The sequence below is a fragment of the Micromys minutus genome, assembly GCF_963924665.1.
Source record: "Micromys minutus genome assembly, chromosome: 25".
NCBI lineage: Eukaryota > Metazoa > Chordata > Mammalia > Rodentia > Muridae > Micromys > Micromys minutus.
In genome coordinates, this window is record NC_137960.1 from 36,797,900 (window position 1) to 36,819,339 (window position 21,440).

Here is a 21,440-nt window from a genome sequence, read left to right on the forward strand (position 1 = left end):
CTCCTCCTTCAGTGCCCTTCATTTTAACTCTCTCATTTATCACTCTCTCCTTAACTACCACTATCATCATCAAAAATTGCCCTTGAGCCATTTGTTTTGTGTTCTCTCATCTCTTTATAACAAGAAGCAAACACTCCAAGGATATGAGACTCCGATACGGTATCCCTTTTTCTTTTTTTTTTTTTTTTTCTCGTTTTGTTTTCTTTCCGGGTTGTTTCACCTATGGCTGTGTCCAGCACGGCCGGAGCACCTGGAACTAATTTTAGGGTTGCCTGGATAAACCTCACACCGATATTTGATGTTTGCGTCCTCCCTAGACTCAAGCCCGTTTCACCACCTCGGAAGGTGAGCACCGGCTGAGATTAATTAACAGTGAGTTCATTCACAGGCATCTTCCAGTCATTAAAGCAAACATTTGGCTTAAAATAGCCCTCTTCCCGGTAACTGCCACCCTTTGCTTATTTCTTCACATCTCACTGGTGAAATACACTTGCTCGATATCTGTGCCCCAAGAGCAGAGTTTATCGTGAAAGGGAAGCGGGGTTTTTTTTAAAAAAAAAAAAAAACTGTGTTAAATGCTGTCTGTAGAGTGAAGCCGGCTAGCAGCAGGCCAGCCCTTGGGATGACTACATTGTTTTTCTGTCCGAGGTGGTGCTGACTCAGCATCGGTTAATAAACCCTCTGCAGGAGGCTGGATTTCTTTTGTTTAATTATCACTTGGACCTTTCTGAGAACTCTTTCAGAATCGTTCATTCAGTTTTGTCCCCCTGGCACAGGAGCAAGCGAACAGCCTGTTTCATCTTGGTGCTGGCGCCCCCTCTGGCAGAAAATGCAATAACAGCTGGACCCACAGCCCCCGGGGAGCGAATGTGCGCTGCTCTTGCCCCCTGGTATAAATATGATTGTTCTTAACTACACAGACTGTAGGAGAATTTTTAGATGCACAAACCATTTTCTGCGATACGATCTTCTACCTCCCACCCACCTTTCTTCTCCCCCCACCAAAAAAAATTTCTGGGAAAGTTTCTTGAAAGGAAAACAGATAAACAGGCCAGTCTTTATGATTGAGTTGGGCTTTTGTTTTGCTGTGTTTCATTTCTTCCTGTAAACAAATACTCAAATGTCCACTTCATTGTATGACTAAGTTGGTATCATTAGGTTGGGTCTGGGTGTGTGAATGTGGGTGTGGATCTGGATGTGGGTGGGTGTGTATGCCCAGTGTGTTTAGAATACTAAAAAAGATACCACAACGTAAACTTTTGGGAGAGGTTTTTTTTTTTTTTTTTTTAATGGGGAGAGGGTAACCTGCGATGAGGCAGGCAGGAAAAGGGGAAGACTTGAATTTCTGTGACCTAAAAAGTCAGTGTGCTGGGACGCTGGCTATAAATGGGCCCTTGACAGTATTGTTTCTGTGAAAATTGAAGGATCCCTGCTGAAGGCAAAAGACCATTGAAGGAAGTACCGCATCTGGTTTGTTTTGTAATGAGAAGCAGGAATGCAAGGTCCACGCTCTTAATAATAAACAAACAGGACATTGTATGCCATCATCACAGGATGTCCTTCCTTCTCCAGAAGACAGACTGGGGCTGAAGGAAAAGCCGGCCAGGCTCAGAAGGAGGCCCAGTAATTACTGCCAACAGCAGCCCTCCACTCTGCCTTCAGCCCAACATTCCCCTTTTAACTGGGAAGCATTCACTCTCCAACGTACGCACAAGCCCAGAAGCCTGCCCGTAGCTAAGGGGTAAGAGGCAGGAACACAACCCGTATATATGATTATAACTTTTTCCTGTTTCCCTATTTCCAAATGGTCGGAAGGGGGAAGTTAGGTCTGCCCGAGCTGAATGTATTCAGTTAGCAGGAGAAATGAAATCCTATGTTTATTACTAGAGGAGAAACGCCGTAGAATCTTTATTTCTTTGGCAATGACTCCAGGACTACACAACGACCTTGTGTTGCCTGTGTTGGCAAAATACTCTAGCTCTTTCCTTCGAAGTACGCCGGATCCTGTCATTGAGACACGGAGCTTAGGTGACTGGGGTTTTCTTTTGAGGAGGAGTCCCCCACCCCGCCCCATTCAGCCGCGACAGGAAGCCAGCGATCCGGAGGACTTAGAATACAATCGCGGTGTGAGTAAACATGGAAGGCAAGGAGCGCCTGCGAAGGGAAGTCAGAAGATTCCCAGTCCGTGTTGAAATCCATTTGCAAACAGAGGAAGCTGCGGCGGGTCGCCGTCGGTGGGGGGGAAGCCCTGAACCCCACGCTGCACGGCGGGGCTGGCCAGGTGCGGCCACGCCCCCATCGCGGCTGCTGGTAGGAGTGAATCAGACTCGTCAGCGCTGGTAAAGAAGTCTCCGGCAGGGCAGGGAGGGGAAGAGTAGTCAGTGGCTGGCTAGCACAGCAGACAACTGCTGCCGTGACACTCGGCCCTCCAGTGTCGCCGAGACGCAAGAGCAGCGCGCAGCACCTGTCCGCCCGGAGCGAGCTCGGCCGTAGAAAAGGAGGGACCGCCGAGGTGCGCGTCAGTACAGCTCAGCCCGGCAGGGACGCGGGAGGATGTGCACTGGGTGGACATGAGCGAGGCTTATCTCAGATGTTGGATCTTCTCTTGGAAAAACCTGTGGGTACGACCTCGGTAAGGAGCCAGATTCCGTCTTTCGCGGGACTTGAAAACTTTTTAATCCCTTTTTCTTTCTTTCTTTGTCATTTTTTACTTTTCTTTTCTACACCACACCCCCCCTTTTTTTTTTTAAAGAATGAAGGCGCAGTAGAAACCAATGCTTCTGCTTTACGGCGGAGCACTGTCAAACATTTTAGGAGACTCCCCCCCCCCCCCCCGTATGAATCATTAACCCTTTCAGTTCTAGCCCCAATTGTCAGATCACTGAAATTTTGGTCGTGGTTCTTGTCCGCTTCTCCGCCCGCTGCCAGTAAAGTAACAATCCCGGGTTGGCTTAGGTTTTCGGCTTTATTTAACATCGCTTGTCCTTCGTGACCTTATAAGTTGGAACTAAGTAAAAATTATATAGTTTAAGCTGTAACCGGGACAAAGACAAGTAAACATCTTTCCCTCCTAGGAGCATCATACTTAGGGAAGGTGTGGGGAATTGTAAACACCAGCGCCAAGGACTCCGGCGGGACTGTGTTTACATTTTCACAAGCGCACGTTCTTACACGGATATCCTTATTCCTAATTTTTATCTCTGGCGTCTATGTGGGAATATGTTGCAGAGGCCGTTTTATCTTTTTTGCGTCTCCTCTTCGGAAAGGACTTTTTCCGAGGGCAGATAAGAGGAGGGTCCCCTATAACTTTAGTTACAGTAAACTGAGCCACTCCAGTGACTTCTGGGAATTCGTGCACTTTCACATTTAAATAGAAAGTGCTATTTGTGGCTGAGGGCTCCTAAAGGAATTCTCTTCAGGGAATTTTATTGACATTTTTTTAATGTTCTGTTTCTAATTTTCCTATCTGGCTCGAGATGCCCACCGATTAAAAAACAAAAAGCTGCTGGGTGTTTCCCCCTTGCCCCAATTTTTCTTTTCCTGTGGTCCATGGGAGCTCGGGAAGGCTGGTGCTCAGAGATGCTGGCAGGATGCAACCCCTCTCAGGCTTGCCTGCTAGAGGATGAAAGGGAATGAACTCACGCGCGCGATAAAGGGAGGGGGACCCAGTTGTTTTGAAAGTTGTTTCGCGTAGGAAGCTGGTGGGAAAGTTCAGTTTTCCCCATTTGGAAAAGGCAGACTGGGTTCCGCTCCTGCACCACACGCGTTTTCCATTTTTAGCTTCATTCAGACGCAGACAGCGCCCCTGCCTCTTCCTCCCCTTGTTTGTGACACTTCTCTGAGGCAACTTTTCCACAGCTCTGAGGGTCTGGCGGCCATGACCCCGGGCATCCCGGGACACAGGACGCTGCAGTGCCCACAACGCATTTCTGCCTTGAGAGGTAAAGCCAAGGATTGTTCAAAGGTAGCTGTGTACACGCACGTACGCACGCACACACACACGTTTTTGTTTCTTAGCCAAGGGTTGCATTTTAAAACCGTGCTTCTTCAAGGCAGGCTACTTTACGCGGCTTTGGACTCTTACTCAACTGTCCAAGTACTCCATCAGCTTTTAAAGTCAGACTGCTGCGTTAGTCATAGCCTCTAAGAGGGAGGCACGGGAACGCCGGACAATGGGGATTAAAAACCTTTCCCTTCTCTTCCAGGCTGCCCCCAAGTGTAGCTCCGGCTCCGTGAGGTTTCAAGGATTGGCAGAGGCGACTGAGATCATGAAAATGGATATGGAGGGCGCAGATATGACTCTGTGGACAGAGGCCGAGTTTGAAGAGAAGTGTACATACATAGTGAACGACCACCCCTGGGATTCTGGCGCCGATGGGGGTACCTCTGTACAAGCTGAGGCATCCTTACCAAGGAACCTGCTCTTCAAGTATGCCGCCAACAGCAGCAAAGAGGTAAGCCGCTGCCTTACAGGAGTCTGACTGGCAACTGGGCCAGCTCCCCTGCTATCTCTGAGAGCCAGGAGAGTTTATATGCATTGGCAAATAATTGATCGCTCCAGTGTCTGTGTTCATTGCTTTCTCTTCAAGCCAATTCCTGCTGATGTCTACCTCCCTTCAGCCATTCTCTAATGATTAGTGAACAGTTCAGTCTGGCAAGTTGGCGTATGTTGGGAAATCTGACTTGCAGTAGGTGGACTGTAAAGGGGCTTCAGCGTTTCACCCCCTGGCCCTTTTGTAACAACAGCTTTAAAGGAAAGAAACTTTCTTAGAAAAAGAGGTTTTCCCTTTGCTCAGGAGATGGCTTTATTCTTTTAACGAGCCAGCTTTATGAGCTGGGTTTCTAAAATTATTCTCAAACCCTTGACGTGTTTATGAACTGAAGCGATGGCCTTAGTCGGGAAGAGGGTCACATAAACGTGTCCTCTGTAGAGATGACTTCACTAACCACCTTTACCTGTGGCCTTGGCCAAGCTGGCAGACCCACTTTTTATGGCTTCTGAAGTGGGTGCACTCTTTGTATCAAAGGGACAAGCACCTGAGGAGCACCTGATCTGTGTTTGGCCTTTTATTTAACAATTAGAGCTAGCCGTGATGTGTGACTGGAAAGTGATTTGCAAAATTACTTCTTGCTCTGGGACTCTGGCTGTTGCATTTGCTCTCCTGATGGGCTAAGATGCTGAGGCTAGCCCTCAGGAGATGTCGTCTCTCCATCACGGTCACCCACAGTGCTGTGGTTTCTGATACTTACTGTCTTTGGGGGGCAGTGATTGGGGGGATCCTGTGTTGTGAGGAGTCCAGATTTGATCCTGGGAGTGTGTATTATGACTAGGCAAGTCACTTTCCCCCTTCCCCTGAGCCACAACATGGGAAAGAATCCACAAAGTCAGGAGACACTTTGTCTCTTTCCTGTCTGTGTGTCTGAGTTCAGTGTTTTGGGGGAAGGAGGGAGGGGGAAGAGATGGAGCTCTAAACTTAAAGAGAGGAATTCTGGCCTTGAGTTTCACTAAAGTTCTACTCTTTGTTTTATTTCTGGTGGGAGGCTAGTGTTGTATTTTATGAAAAGCAAATTTTAAATTGTAGTTTGTATATAAATACCAACAAAAAAATTGTAACCCCAGAGGTCACCCTTAATTATACCTCTTTCTGGAAACAATGTTCTTCTCAATAGAAAGCCTCTGAGTATGTAACCCTTGAAGTGAATGTAGTGTTTGTTTGGGTACTTGAGGCCTGGCTGTGGCTTTAAAAGGTGTAGTGTGTTCTTTGCCCCATCAGATTTGCCTAAGTATTGGTCTGTTCAAAAAGGGTCATTTATGTCCTGTGTCCCCATAGCCTATTGGGATAGAAGTGAAGACTCCCGGTTTTTGGTCATCTGCTTCTTGTTCCTACAGCATCCTTCTCAGGTCGGCCCTTTTTTAAGTTTTTCCATCTTTGTGGTTCTAAGGAAAACCATGGCTGAATGGAGTTTATGCCATTAGATCATTTAGTTCAAGGTTCAGAGAGATAGTCAACTTCCCCAAAGGCTACGGCTTCAGCCAGGCACAGACTGGGGGCAAAGTTCTCTAATTGCTCCAGGTGTTTCTAGATCATGTTGCTCTGGTCCCTCTTGGTGTCACTGTGGCTTTATTTATCTTAACACAGTTCAGACTTATCTTTTCACTAAGCCCGGTTGATTTTTTTTTTTTTTTTTCGTTTCTGCTGAATTTCTTTCCATCTCTGTATGTTAAGCAACCAGAAAGAAACAGTGCTTGTTCTCTGAAGAGGAGACCTTCACAACAAACACATAGGAAGCCAGGATTCTTTGATCCTGCTCTAGACTTTACTTAAGTGAACCAGTCAGACAGTTGTGGTAGCACCTCTCCAGTCCTCAGTCTTGAACGCAACCAGGAAACAAAATTCAAGTGTCATCCTGTCCTTAAGCATACACCAAAAATGTGTGCCTGTTTTTCCGTCCCTCTGTCTCCTTCTGTTTTGAACTTTGGGACAGCTCCCTCGGTGGTGAAAGAGGAGGACGGGATTGAGCCACGGAGGGCGTGACCGCTGCAAACCAGTTCCAGGCCAGAAGCATCTAGGATAGATGGAATGTTTACGTTCTCATTGTCCGGTTCGTTCTGTGAGCGCCATAAGCTGTGGAGGCAGGGGAAAGGCCTTTCTACGTGTAGTTTTTATCTGACTGGTTTATCTTGCCCATCTTTAAATGTTTTCATTAAAATAGCAAAAGCTGTTACTTTATGTACTGTGTGCTGACATCCTGGGGATTTTTTTTTAAACAAGATCATTTTTCATTATGAGTTTGCTATGTGTCAGCACCTTCCCACCACCCCACCCCCCCCTTGGTTTAAAAACAAAACATGCGAACTGTATTTCTGATCTTAACATCAATTTTTAGCTCTGGCTCAGAATCATTCTGTGCTTTTATTGGGGCCGTTCGATCATTCTTACTTCCTATTTCCAGATCTAAAACCAAGTCCAAGCATGCTATTCAAAACTTTTAGAACGTTTAACCCGGGTGGGTTCTTCTTTTGTGGGGATTTCCCCGTCAGCCTCCTGAAGTGATCTCTGAATATTTGACTGCATTAAAAAACAATTTTGACACTGGAGTCTTAGGAGCAGTGTCTAGAGCAAGTTTCTGCTGTCAGCTGAGGTGGCTTGTCCTCGGGCACTGTGTGGCTCTTCTGTGACTCTGAAGTTGAGGAGTGACAAACATCAGGCAGATCTAGGGACTCGATGTCCATTCCGATTGAAGTCCATCATTAAATTGAGCCATCTGCACGGAATCTTAGCATAACATGCAATTCCACCTCCAGCCTTGTCTATTTGGTCGTGTGTGCCAGAGAGCCAGGACTTCTCCCTCCAGCTAAAGATAAGGAAGCAGGAGACCTTTCAAAAAGACCTGTTAACCCCTTTGAAAACCAAAGTTCATCTCGGCCTATACCCTTATAGTAAAAACACAGGAAAGGAAATCGAACTGTTGGGTGAGATTTGGGGAGGAGAAAAGACAGTGAGTAATTAAAGCCATCTTAATTGGCAGTGAAGGGAGCTCAGGCCACATTCAGAACTGAATAGTGTGTCCTTTCAAATCCCCATGCATTCTACTGGGCTTGCATGTCACACACTCTCTAAATGCTGGGGGTTTGGGGGTTTTTTTTGTTTTGTTCTTAAGCAAACAAACAAACCTATGTTGTCCTTATCTCCGGACTTTTATTCCACACCCCCTCTCACTCCGACCTGCACTGTAGGAATCTTTATTTTGTAAAGTTAAGAAGCTCTGCTTTTTGTCTTCCGAGTTCCAGTTTGTGTCCTAAAGCCAAAGCCACTGACAGAGACGGATGTGCCTAGGTAGCAGAGGGGTCGCGGCTCAGCATAAAGCCAGCCAAGAAGGGCTTCTGTGGGGGCAGAAGAGGCTCCAGCGGCCTTCAGAGGCCTCTTTTTCTTACTGGTGGGTTTAGGAAAGGTCTAAGACAGCAGTAATTCTTTAGGACCCTGGTCAGTTCCAGTGAAGTTTCCTTCCTGAGTGAACACACTCTTAGTCTCCTTAGCTCTGCACAATCCAAAGCACAGGCCAGGCTTCTCTGTGCCCTTTGCTTGTTCCTAGGCTAGTGCACTGTAAACAGTGGAAGATGGGGTTGGGCTAAGACACTCATCTGTATCTGTTTGCTTCTTTCCATTAAGGACAACCCTGACTCTTATCCCCATCCAAAGACACCCCACAATCACCATAACCTTAGAGCTGCAGGTGTTATGTCTTCTTTGACTAAGGAATCAGACATGGATTAGACATGAAGGTGTTTATTGTGTGTTGTTAGCATGCTGAACTTGGAACGGCTATAGGTGGTTTATTTGATGTTCTTTTCTGAGATAGAATCTTGAGATGTCTGTAGTCAGAACGCAGGCCTCAAGCTGCTGCTGATCTTCCTGCATGCTATGATTAGAGGCATGCACCACCACACCTAGTGACAGACAGGTGACTTTGGAGCTACCAGGATCCTATAGTCTCAGAATGCTGAGTTGTGTGACTTTGTTTATCCGTGTCAATTTTCTCGTATTCCTCGGCTCTGTGTATAGTAGGACTTCTAATTTTTAAAGTTCTATTTTAGTCATTAAAATCATCTAATGCTGCGTTTTGGTCTGGTTCTATTTCCCAGACTGACCTTAAACTCACTCATCTCTTAACTCTGCCTCCAGAGTGGCTGGGACTTGAAGCCACCCCAGAATTCCTGGCTACTCTTTTTACTCACTCACATGACTTGTCTGTTCAGTTGTGTTTGTGAACTTATAGGTGGCAGGTGCTCCAAACACTGACTTAAACTTTTTTTTTAAATAGGGACAAGATTCTAACTTCCTTCTGGCCACAGGAAAATGTGTTTGGTTAGCATTTTAATCAATAGGTGAAAACATTCTGTCTAGAGAATGGCAGTCAGGAACCTGTGACCTCATTGTACTGTGCCTTGTTGGTGATCAAGCTCTGACTCCCAAGAAACTGTGTGCAGGAGGCTATAATTTAAAACAAAGTTGATGAACCAGTCGAGTGCCTTTCTTAAAATTACTGCTTTAAAGTGGATGTGTTGAAATTATCAGCTGCTAATTATTGGCTCCCTGACAAATGGCATTATTTGTTTTTCCTGTGTGGCGTTTTAATATTATGGAATAAGTATTCAAATGTAAATGTCTAATAATTTGTGTATTATAGAAGACAAGTCCATGGGTTTTACAGAGTAGGTTCAATAATTTATCCTAAACAAGTCTGGGACCAGGGAAGTCTAGTCAAGCTTTCTGTGTAAATTTGTTATGTCTAGAGTCTCTGCTCTGAGATGCTCCTGTGTCCCCAAAGCTAGGCTCTTAGCAGACACCACCAATGACGAGGTGTTCTTGGAAGCATAGGCAGCTGTGACGAGGACAGATGTGACAAACAGAGAGGAGGAGACGAACATCTGCTTTTTTCAGACCTTTGCCACAGATTCATAAAGGACCAAAAATAACACCTTTAACTCAACAAGTTTGTTTCGAGTTGTGCTGGGTATAGAGAATTTCTCCTCTCCCGCTTTCCTGTCTTCCGGGTGCCCCTTAACATGTGCTTTGAATATTAAATTATTTTTTTAAAATGGTATTTGATGATAAAAGGACACCTGTCATGAGAGTGGCCTGTCCCCACTCCTCAGGTGTGTTTATTGCACACTAGACCCAGGTTTATCTTTTGATGAGACCAGATACCAGGGCGTATCGCAGCCTAAGTCTTGGATTTCCACTCACGATATCTGAAGAGCCATTTGTTTGCTTCTTTGCACCCACTGTTCAGTCATGTGACTATAGGAGAGCCACCAAGACAAAAGAAAAGTACAAATGAATTCTGTGCCTTCCCCTGCCCTTAGTCATTTCAGTAAGGTGTTGCTTGCTGTTTTGAACCAGAACCAAAATTATAAATTGAGAAAGTAAACTCGGCACTGGGAAGGGTGAGGAGAAGTGAAGTGTACAGAGTCACTCAGAGCTCGTTTGAATTGCTTCCTGCTTTGTGTCTGAGTTTTCCTGACACACACACACACACATACACACACACACACACACATCCTGAAAAGAAAGTTATGCTCAAGGAAGAGTCACCATAGTTAACATGTCTCTTTAGCAAACCCCACAGAGTCAGAATTCATGAGGCCTTGCCTGAAAAGGTCATTTCCTCAGATCTTAGAAGCCACATCTTTTAGAACCCACAGTCTCCTCATTACTTATTCCATTTCAAAGAGGGACTTGTTACCACCATTGAGTAGATGTTAGAGAAGAACAAAGTTACTTGAAAGATCTTTCTTCTAGTAAAGAACCCTTACAAGCTATAAGGAATGGGGGAGGGAGAAGTCATCTGGAATTTAAAAAAAAAAAAAAATAACAAAAAACTTAATGTGTTTGGTTTCTGGTTCCCTCGGCCTCTGTGGAACAACTAAAGAGCATTATTTTGGTTTCTGAGGTTAAAACTCTTGCATTCCCCTCTAGCAAACTGTGTTTATGGTTTGAGGGAGAAGGAGGGGACTAGGGAACTGAAGGCAATAATCTTGACATCTCTCTCGGCCCTTTGATTCTCTTAGAAAGGACCGCTGATCTGATCTTCTACAATGAGAAGCAATAAAACAGAGTCAGTGTCATTAGCAAGCAATCCCCTGGACTATTTCAGCACTTGGATAACTTTGAAAGGCTGTGACGAAGCTTACTGTTGCTAGACTGACATCTCAGAGTCCGAGTAAAGACTTCATATTTTTTTCCCCTTTAGGTTATTGGTGTGGTGAGTAAGGAGTACATACCAAAGGGAACGAGATTTGGCCCCCTGATTGGCGAAGTCTACACCAATGACACCGTTCCCAAGAATGCCAACAGGAAATATTTTTGGCGGGTAAGTGAGAAAACATTTTTTTTAAGAGTTTTCAATGAAGGGGGTAAATGGAGCTTAAAGAACAGGCTCACTTCCTTTTCAACCCTCGATGAGAAACAGCAGGGCTCACCCAAGGAAACATTGGAATTCTGAGCAAGCTCAGCAAGACAGGTTAAACCTAGAAACATTGGCTGGAGCTCGTGAGGTGGGAACTACCTGTGAATCTCAATTTTTGCAACTCATTGTATACAGGTCTGTGAGGAAAGGAAAGAGTTTACTGCTGGCTTCAAGGGCATTTGCATTTCTCTTCGAGGAAGTAGTAATGACTCACCAAGCCTTAGATTTCATTTCACCCTTTCTTGATTTCTTGCTGAGTTAACTTCATCTGAATGGAAGAGTTATCCTGGATGAAAGAGAAATATCACTAAGAGAGGATAGGTAGATAGATGGGTTTGTGGGACAGAGAAGGACCAGGGAGGTAGATTTATTTAAGGCTGGCTGTTACATTTGACATCATTAAAGTTGCTAAGCATAAGGAAACTGCCTATGAGGTGGCAGACTTGGCTAGAATGGCCATTCTAAAGGTCTGGCCAATGACATCTTCTTCAGAATGTCAGGGTTAGTAAGGACGCTGGGGTGACCTGGGAGATGATGGCATTTATGGGTAAAAATGGTTCCCCACAATGTCCCTGGCATGTTCCATTTTCCTCGGTTTAGAAATGAAGAGCTATTTATACAAATCTAGTGAACTGTTTTTCTCACACAGACATGAAATACACACCGCCCAAAGAAATGGTAATCTCCAAAACTGGATTATGCTTACTCAGCCTGATTTTTTTTCCTAAGAAAAAGACTTTGGCTTTAAAAAAAAAAAAAAAAAAAAAAAAAGTACCTATTCCCAAGTCTTTCTTCACCTAGGAAGTTTATTTCCAGAAACTTATGACTTATACAACTGTAGTTTTGTTTAAAAGGCTTTGTTCCCGGTTTTTATTGATTTAATACTTACTTGGTGTTCAAATCTATTGCTCCAAGATTCACACTGTGAGCATAGGAGCGGTTTTGCTTTATTGCTGTTCTCAGATGGGACCCACAGCGGTAGATTAATCTCGGCCTCAACTGGTCTTAATGAAGACAGTCTGACACTGTCGTTTCAAAAATAGCCAAGAAGCACCAAAGCATCTCCCATTACTGTCCCAGCTCGGTTTCATTTAAAGACTTAAGAAATAATTAGACTAAAGGACTAACAGGCTTCCCTTGGGAGGAATTATTTAAGTGGGTTGTTCACGTGTGACGGAGGCGGGAATAAATCTTTTCGCAGGTTGGAAGATCCTAATTTATCACACAGGAGTAGGAACATCCCTCTGCTGTGAGGGATGACAGGGTGTCATGCAAATGACACCGTCAAAGAGATGCTCAGGTTGAGAAACCAGTGACATTTCTTGTCACTGCAGTATGAATCAGCTCGTGTTCAGTCTTCTAGATACTAGATAGAAAGGCAGGCGTCAGTGTGCCTTCTACAAAGGCATGATCCGATTTTCTTGGGGTGCGTGCGACTTTCATAACATCCACAGGCCTTTTAAAAAAAAGAAAAAATGAGGATACAGTAAACCATAGCCTCGGAAAGCCGACTGGGATCAACACACCCTCTGCTAGCAGTTTCCGCCCTGGTGCAAGAGCGATGGAACCCCTTGTTCCTGGAAGTTTGCGCGTCAGAGTAAACAAACTTGAAAACCCCTCTTGATAGCTGAATCCAGCCGGTCTTGTTACATTTTCTCTTAACAAGACACACCGCGGAAGCTCTCACAAGGCTGCTTTGATGAAGCCACATACACCCCCCTCACAATTCACAGGAAGTCACTCTTAAAAAAAACTGATTCTGCTGTTGACTGCCTGTATTAAAGGGACAGAGTTCCTTTTTATTCCTGATAACGTTGGAGAGAGAAATACAGAAACGGTCGCACGCAGTCAGTGTGTATCTAAGAATAGAACAAATAGCCTGACGCCCTATAGAGCAAAATCCCTGGGGTGAACAAGGAAGCACCGTACCTCTTGGAGACTGTCTTGCCTGTAAAGAAAGCTCTCGGGTCTGAAGGAAGGCGGTGGTTCTTCAAAGAAAGGAGCTTTTCTGGAGAAGATAAGGAGTGAGTTTTTTTTACCCCTTGGCTTCAGTAAGAGTGCATTTCCCCCCTAATCTGAACTATGCCCTTAACCAAGCATTGGGAATACAGGAGTACAGCTGTGAATCAGAGATATAACATCGCTAAAGGACAGACTCTGAGTTCTTCTCTACGAGAACCATTTCTCTTCCTCTTTATCCAAAAGCCCGAACTCATGGCTCTCCTGTGTGTGTGTGTGTGTGTGTGTGTGTGTGCGCGCGCGCGTGCGTGCGCGCGCGAGTGGGCTGTGCATGCCAGCCTCCTCACAGATATGGGTGAATCTCTATTCCCGTTGTCATGAAGAAGGCACACGGCTGCCTATGTTTACCAAGAGAAAAAGTGCCAGTGGCTCACTTTGTTATGGCAGGTGAAGTTCACCTTTGCCCCACCCAGTGTTTCCACAAAAAGGCAGGGTTCCAAGTATTCACTGAACAAGTGTTACTGAGGGACTCAGGCTTGGGGGTGGAGGATGTTTGCAGAGTCTAAGCCGCCCCGGGCGGAGGTGTAGGAAACACAAGTACAGAGGCCATAGAAAAAAAAAAGTGAGACTCAGTTTGACGCAGTCCTGGTGTGCCCAGTGACTCAAAGCACTAGAAATCAGCATAGTTGGAACTCGGTGCCAAGCAGTCACCTGATCGCTATTTGCTGCTGTAGCAAGAGTGTGCCTTCTTTATGGTAGCTTCATCCACGCTCCTGGCTGTTCAATAATTGGGATTTTGTTGTTGTTGTTGTTGTTGTTGCTTACCACTGCCTTTCCCGACATGAAAAGACCATAACATTGAAATGGAACAGTAAGTAACTAACACAGTATACCCTCCTTTCTGCTGATCCAGCTTGAGTGCCAGCAGCTCAGGAGTTCTGGAGCCTGGGGGCAGCGATGCTATGCTGTGTTCATTCTGAGCAGTTTGGGGAAGCTCCTCCGTGGCTTCGGGCCGGCTGCCTTTCACACCGCCTCTGTCCTTTCTCTTGAGCAGATCTATTCCAGAGAGGAGTTGCACCACTTCATCGACGGCTTTAATGAGGAGAAAAGCAATTGGATGCGCTACGTGAATCCAGCTCACTCTGCCCGGGAGCAGAACCTGGCTGCCTGTCAGAACGGGATGAACATCTACTTCTACACTATTAAGCCTATCCCTGCCAACCAGGAACTTCTTGTGTGGTATTGTCGGGACTTTGCGGAGAGGCTCCACTACCCTTATCCTGGAGAGCTCACAGTGATGAATCTCAGTAAGTGGATTACAGAACAACAACAACAAAAAAATTTTTTTAAACGCCAGTAATGTCAGCTCTGGCCCTGCGAGCTAATAACACGTTGTCTAATTATATGGCTTCATCGTGTGTTGGACTAAGTAGGTGGCTTTAGCTAAGACTAGGAAGAGGAAAAACACTCTTTAATGTCCCTACTCCTTATTATAAAACCTAATCATCAAATATATACATATTATATATATCATAAAATAATACTGGACGATGTTTTCAGAAGGTTACAGGAAGAAATCTATTTCCAGCTCTAATTGATGCAGACAGGTGACGGGTCGAGTAGTGCAGATTGGTGTGGGCAAGTTGATCACGTCCTTACTGCTGTTGAGTGTCAGAGCATCAAGTTTTCGCTGAAATCTTGTGAAGATACGTGTGGCTGAAAAGCCATGATCTAATGTGAAAGGCTGTTTCTAGAAAAAAAAAACTGTCATAATTATTCAAGTAGTCTAAGCGAATAACCCTAAAAGATTTCATATCTCAGCTTCCTTCCTTATGGTAAAATGAATTAATCTCATCTTCTAATCAGTCTTACGGTAACCACCTATCACTTTATCTTGACAAATTCTTGGTTCCTTAGGTTTATAAGCTTTTACTTTTTTTTTTTTTTTTTTTTTAATTTGGCTAAAATTACTGTCGTGACCTCTACAAAGTGTTCCTTTAATTTACTCACTCTCGAGGGAGCCTTAAGGACAATTTAAGAATTAACTTCTGTTATAACTCTGGGTGTGTGTTCTGGGTTACACTGCTGAGTTTTACAGCACTTTTGAAAATTACCATCTTTTGATTAAAACTAAATGTTGAAGGTTTAAAAGTTTGCATTTTTATGCTCTTCTGAAACTTGAGGAAACATTTCCAGAAACCTACAGAGAATTTTAAGCTAGACTTTACCCAGTCTTACCATGCAGTTTCCTTTACTTTCCCTGGGCACTAAAAACATTTCCCATTTTACCGCTGAAACACTGGAAAGACATCTAATTTCACTATTTTAACTTTAAGACCCATGACAGTGATAACAAACACGTCTCCCTAGTCATGTTCATTCTACGAAGCTTGTGTTCTCAAGAATTTTCCGTTTTCTGACAATCCTAGCTTCCGTACCTTTCCTGTAGGCTCATAGGTTTGTGCTCAGCAAAGTATACCCTCGAGCTAAGCATGGTGGGTACCATTCATCCTGGCCAACCGCAGCAAGCCCTCTCCCCAGGCGTTTGGGTTAGGCCTGTGCCCACCATGCCTGCTCCACATGTTTCATGTATGTTGTAAAATGCAGTCTTTGCTCTTCAGATTCGCCCTTTGACTGATGGGAGTCTTCTGAGGGTCACATTAGTGCCTCCTTTGTGTGACCTCGCTAGGACAGAAAGAGAGTTAGCCACACAGGTTGCACTATGGGGCTCCTGCCCCCATTGTGAAACTTGTTGGCCCAGGTGTGGCCACTGATGACTGACACTCTGATCAGGGAAATTTCCAGCCTTTCATCAGGGCCTAATAGGCAGATGGAGTGTTCAGATGGATTGTGCTGGGTCTCCATGCTTACAGCACAGTAGAAGTCTTCTCAGTGTCTCCGTAAGGACTTCCACATGGGGTGGAGGAGATGGAGATCTAATGAAGGAGTGTAAGTTCCCAGAAATCACAAACTGACATGAAAGAAAGGGGAGGGGAGGATGTGGATGAACAAGAACCATGAAATTTAGCCCCTGGTCCTCCCAATCTTTTTGGTAATTTTTTTTTCTATCTATCTAACTAACCCATCTAGAAATCAGTTGACCAAATTGTAGACTTCTGAATGTTAATCTGCTTTCTCGGTTTCAGTTGAAAACAGACTTTGTTTTGCCTACTGCAGAACTTCTAGGTTCTTTCTTGTAGTCTTGGGGGTGCTTATTATAGATCGAAAATGTGAGTCGGCATAATTAAGCCATTCAGAACCTTCCGAAGCAGCTCACTCTTGAAATGACTCTGTCCGCCTACAGTCTTGTAAGATTCAAGAACAAAAACAGATCTTGATTTTTCTTTTTCATGTTAACTCGAGCTGCTAAGTGGAGGAGTCAGAAATGGTATCTGCTCCTGTGATTAGTCAGCTGCTGAAGGATGCGTTTTTAAAAATGTACCTTCATATACAGCCTAACATTTCCAGCTGTAAAGTATTTTAGAGACACTGACATTTTGCTGCGGATATTCCTTCAGGATAAGCTCTCAACCTGGTCTTTTTGAAGACCAAGCCACCAAACACTAAATTATGCGTGTCACAGAGAAAATGAAAAGTTCTGACTTCTCCGTTGCTTGGTTCAATCATTAGCTTCATGACAGTTCAGAACTGAAGTGCTTAGCAAGAGCAGATATGGTGTGATTAAACCTGTGCTCTGCACTGGGAGAGAGCCCAATTCTTTATACTTAACAGCTTTCATTTGCTAAGTTTCCACTGTGGGACTACTACAAAAACATTGAGTCTTTGATGTGATTTGCCACATTAAAAAAAAAATGGCACAAAGTGGGGTGTGGTGGGACACACCCTCAATCCCAGCGACTGAGAGGCAGAAGCTGGTGGATCTCTGAATTCTTGGCCAATCTGGTCTATGTAACCAGTTTCAGACCAAAAAAAGAAAGAGCAGAGTTAGGAAGGCTATACACACACACACCCACACACAACTTTTTTTTTTTAACCTGAGGGCACTTCTAAAATCATTGTCTTTTTTTTTTTTTTTTTTTTTTTTTTTTTTTTGAACCTCCCTAAATCCCTTCCTGTGACTGTGGGATGCCTCCCCTATCAGCCTTCCAGCTTACTTGTCTTTCTTTTCCTTTACCATTTTAGCTTTAAAAAACAAAAGTGACAATTTGAACTTCCTGCCTGCGGGGCCTCACCCGAAGGACTGATATCGGCCCGATAAGGGGATATTTATTTTGGTTGAGAGGCTTGAGAAATTGCTCTCCCTCAGAAAGCTTTCTGTCACTGACCCCATCAACATCTCCCCTGATAGTGTTGTCCAGGGTGTTTATTCTGGAGCTCTGGCTACCCGGGAGTAACTGATAACAGGGCGAGGGAGATAACGTCCTGTAAAGCGCTTTCCGACTGGAATCAAATCCCCCCCAGCCTGTCAGCCCGGAGAATGGATTTGAAAACTTTAGTGCTGGGCTTCCACAGAGTTCATCTTGAGACTTATCAGGTAGCAAGCTTGGAGTTCCTTCTCAGTTAAGCCAGAAAGGGCTGTTTTATAAGAGCACAAAGGATACTTTTTTACATTGTCTTAAGTGTCATCCCACACCTGCCAGATCTTCAACTGTGGAGGTCAAGAATCTTCCTCCTACCCAGAACACTTGAACCCCCCAACTGCTGGTGCTCTTGGCACCCTGGGCAGGAGGGCCTGTTTGAATGAGCATCCCGGAAACACACCTCAGCCTGAGTATCATGTGTTTTATCTTAGGCCCAGGAAGGCTGAGCTGAAGCTTTTCTTGTAGGCTTCATCTGCCTTGTGTATTAGGGCCATGTGGCTGTAGATAGTCCAGGACAGGACTTGCCCTTTCTGAGCTTTACCTGGGTATATAGTGCTGTCTCTAGAGGAGTAAATGTTTTCCTCTTAGCTTCCTCTGCTTTCTTTGGTGCTTTGGTAATTGAACTGGCTCGGGAAGTACCTGTTGTGGTTTGGCAGAGGTGACTGTCACACCTCATGATTCCAGAAGACAGCCCAGATGATAGTCTGGTTAGACCAGAACCTTGGTGAGATGCTTGCACTTCCCGGCAATAGCTAGAAGGGGTAGTATCCATGTCCTTCTGTTTGGTACAGGCAATTCAAGCAGAGCTTAGGGAGTTCCGATGTAAAGAGAACCACGTTGAAAACTGATGACGGTTCATTACTTAAAACTAGTCTTAATCTTTCATCTAAGTTGGCACAGCATGCTGATTTCCTTTAAGTAAACTGCGAAAAACTGCAAATGACTTATTAACCCATGACAACCCCCCACCCCTGTATTTTTCCACTTCATCTTAGTGAACGCTCCGCCCGTTCCAATTAGAACAGCACTTTTCTATCCTAGCTTGCGCTGATGGAAGGAGATCATCCAAATGGCGCTGGGCGCCGGGGCTATGTGGGGGTTGCCCTTGTTCCCAGGTTTGATGTTGTTCCTGCTTTTCACCCCTCGGAGGAAAGGGAGTCGTGCTCCTGAGTGGATGGCCCAGAGCCCTCTGGAGCGAGAGGCGTAGGGACCAGGTGTCTAGCCTTGGTATCTGCCAGCTGCTGCTCGGGGTTTCTCAAGAAGAGAGAATGGCTTTCTGATTTCACTTCAGTTCTCCACAGCCCTGAAAGTAACCGCCCTTTCTTTTTCATTTTAGCACAAACAGAAAGCAACCCAAAGCAATACAGTAGTGAGAAAAATGAACTCTACCCAAAGAGTGTCCCCAAGAGGGAGTACAGCGTGAAAGAAATCCTCAAACTGGACTCCAATCCCTCCAAAAGGAAGGACATCTACCGTTCCAACATTTCACCCTTCACTTCAGAAAAGGACATGGATGGTTTTCGGAAAAATGGGAGCCCCGACATGCCCTTCTACCCTCGGGTTGTTTATCCCATCCGGGCACCTCTGCCAGAAGACTTTTTGAAAGCTTCCCTGGCCTATGGGATGGAGAGACCCACCTATATAACTCACAGCCCCCTTCCGTCTTCCACAACTCCAAGTCCCCCTGCAAGCAGCAGCCCAGAGCAGAACCTCAAGAGCTCCAGTCCCCACGGCAGCCCGGGGAACACGGTGTCACCCCTGGTGCCAGGCCCCCCAGAACACCGGGACCCCTACTTGAATATTTCCTATGGTTCCGAGGGCCTGGGCTCCTACCCTGGCTATGCACCTGCACCCCATCTCCCACCAGCTTTCATCCCCTCTTACAATGCTCACTACCCCAAGTTTCTATTGCCACCCTACGGCATAAGTTCCAATGGCTTGAGCACTATGAACAACATCAATGGCATCAACAACTTCAGCCTCTTCCCCAGGTTGTATCCTGTCTACAGTAACCTCCTTAGTGGGGGCAACCTGCCTCACCCCATGCTCAATCCAGCTTCCCTACCCAGTTCCCTGCCTACCGATGGAGCCCGGAGGCTGCTCCCGCCGGAGCACCCCAGAGAGGTGCTTGTCCCAGCGCCCCACAGTGCCTTCTCCCTTACTGGGGCTGCAGCCAGCATGAAGGACGAGAGTAGTCCCCCCAGCGGATCTCCGACGGCGGGAACTGCAGCCACGTCAGAACACGTGGTACAACCCAAAGCTACCTCATCAGTGATGGCAGCTCCCAGCACTGACGGAGCCATGAATCTCATTAAAAACAAACGAAACATGACTGGTTACAAGACCCTTCCTTACCCCCTGAAGAAACAGAACGGCAAGATCAAGTATGAGTGTAATGTCTGTGCCAAGACGTTTGGTCAGCTCTCCAACCTGAAGGTAGGCCTCCAGACCCCCGTGGGGGTCTGCCCACAGACCCATGCCCGTTTGTCCTCGGCTGCCTGGGCTACTATTGCTAGGCTGGGGTTCTGCTGAATGATGAAAATGTGGGGTTTATCTCAATGCCTTTCCTAAGATGCTTGCACCCGCACTATACACACCTGGCCCTAGGAGAGCAGAAACTTAGGGGGCAGGCCTCATCACAACCCCGAGCTAACCGCTGCCGTCTCTCCCCAGGTCCACTTGAGAGTGCACAGTGGAGAGCGGCCTTTCAAATGCCAGACCTGCAACAAGGGTTTTACGCAGCTCGCCCACCTGCAGAAACACTACCTGGTGCACACGGGAGAGAAGCCACATGAATGCCAGGTGGGCAGCGTTCTCGGGGTTGACCTCTGTTGAAAATATCAGTAGAATTGTCTTCCCGTGTTGTTTCAACAACACAAAAACATACTGTCTTGCTGCGGGCCGCTCAGCTCCTGGGAACTTTGTGACTCCAAACAGGCTGTACGGAGGGTGGCTGGGTGGATGACAGTCAAGTTTCAGAGGGTGGGGACATGTCCACGGATAAATAGTACCTCAGAGTGTTGTTGGGAATGTGCCCAACTCCCCCCCCCCACCCGATCACTTACCACAGCATGAGTGTTATTGAGTGGCTTCTGGTCACCCAAGGTTGCTGGATATTGGCCTATGGTCTTGCTGCCCCTGCTGGCGACAACTAATCTGATCCTCACTGTCTTCTTTCTCTGCCTTCCCTTGTGTCTACACTTCAGGTCTGCCACAAGAGATTTAGCAGCACTAGCAATCTCAAGACCCACCTTCGACTGCATTCTGGAGAAAAACCTTACCAGTGTAAGGTGTGCCCTGCCAAGTTCACGCAATTCGTGCACCTGAAACTGCACAAGCGGCTGCACACCCGGGAACGGCCTCACAAGTGTGCCCAGTGCCACAAGAGCTACATCCATCTCTGCAGCCTCAAGGTCCACCTGAAGGGCAACTGTCCTGTGGTCCCAGCCGCCGGGCTACCTTTGGAAGATCTGACCCGAATCAATGAAGAAATCGAGAGGTTCGACCTTAGTGACAACGCTGACCGTCTCGAGGACATGGAAGATAACGTCGATGTGACCTCCATGGTAGAGAAGGAGATTCTAGCTGTGGTCAGGAAAGAGAAAGAAGAAACTGGTCTTAAAGTGTCTTTGCAAAGAAACATGGGGAACGGACTCCTCTCCTCAGGGTGCAGCCTCTTTGAGTCATCAGACCTGTCCCTCATGAAGTTGCCTCCTAGCAACCCACTACCTCTGGTGCCTGTAAAGGTCAAACAAGAAACAGTTGAACCGATGGATCCTTAAGATTTTCAGAAAATAAGTGTTTCGTTTGCTTCTTAGGATATGGCTTGGTGAGTCAGGGTGCCTGTAGCAAATTGCTTATACATGATTCCAGACCTGCAAAGCTCTACCAGCCTCAGGTGGCTCCCCGCACCTCTCTGGAATTAAAGAAGGACTCCAATGTTACCCAAATCTCAGGGCATAAATGAGGCAAAGACTCAACTATATATACATATATACATATTATATATATATATATATACTTATTTACAGCCATGTCTATATATTTGAACCTGTGTATTTTGAATATTTGTGTGGAGATGTTTGCATAGCCTTCCTATTACTAAAACTATTGCCTAGCCATAATTATTTTTTCAATGATAATCCTTCATAATTTATTATACAGTTTATCTTTCAAAAAGCAATAATT

General features: G+C 45.6%; 1 protein-coding gene across 4 annotated transcripts; it reads left to right on the top strand.

The window, feature by feature from the left end:
• Positions 1-2,570: 2,570 nt before the first annotated feature.
• PRDM1 (PR/SET domain 1) lies at positions 2,571-21,034 on the top strand (the record flags this gene model as incomplete). 4 transcript variants are annotated; one of them, XM_080937753.1, is made up of 8 exons in its annotated part: positions 2,571-2,632; positions 4,018-4,096; positions 4,206-4,454; positions 10,756-10,875; positions 13,985-14,237; positions 18,589-19,688; positions 19,926-20,054; positions 20,459-21,034. In XM_080937753.1, the coding sequence occupies 8 exons, from the start codon at positions 2,571-2,573 to the stop codon at positions 21,032-21,034; spliced, it is 2,568 nt and encodes an 855-aa protein (XP_080793879.1). The 4 variants fall into 4 exon arrangements, with proteins under 4 accessions (XP_080793879.1, XP_080793881.1, XP_080793882.1 ...); XM_080937755.1 differs by lacking the exon at positions 4,018-4,096 and having other exon boundaries at positions 2,591-2,632; XM_080937754.1 differs by lacking the exons at positions 2,571-2,632; positions 4,018-4,096 and adding an exon at positions 3,878-3,964.
• Between the last annotated feature and the right edge of the window lie 406 nt (positions 21,035-21,440).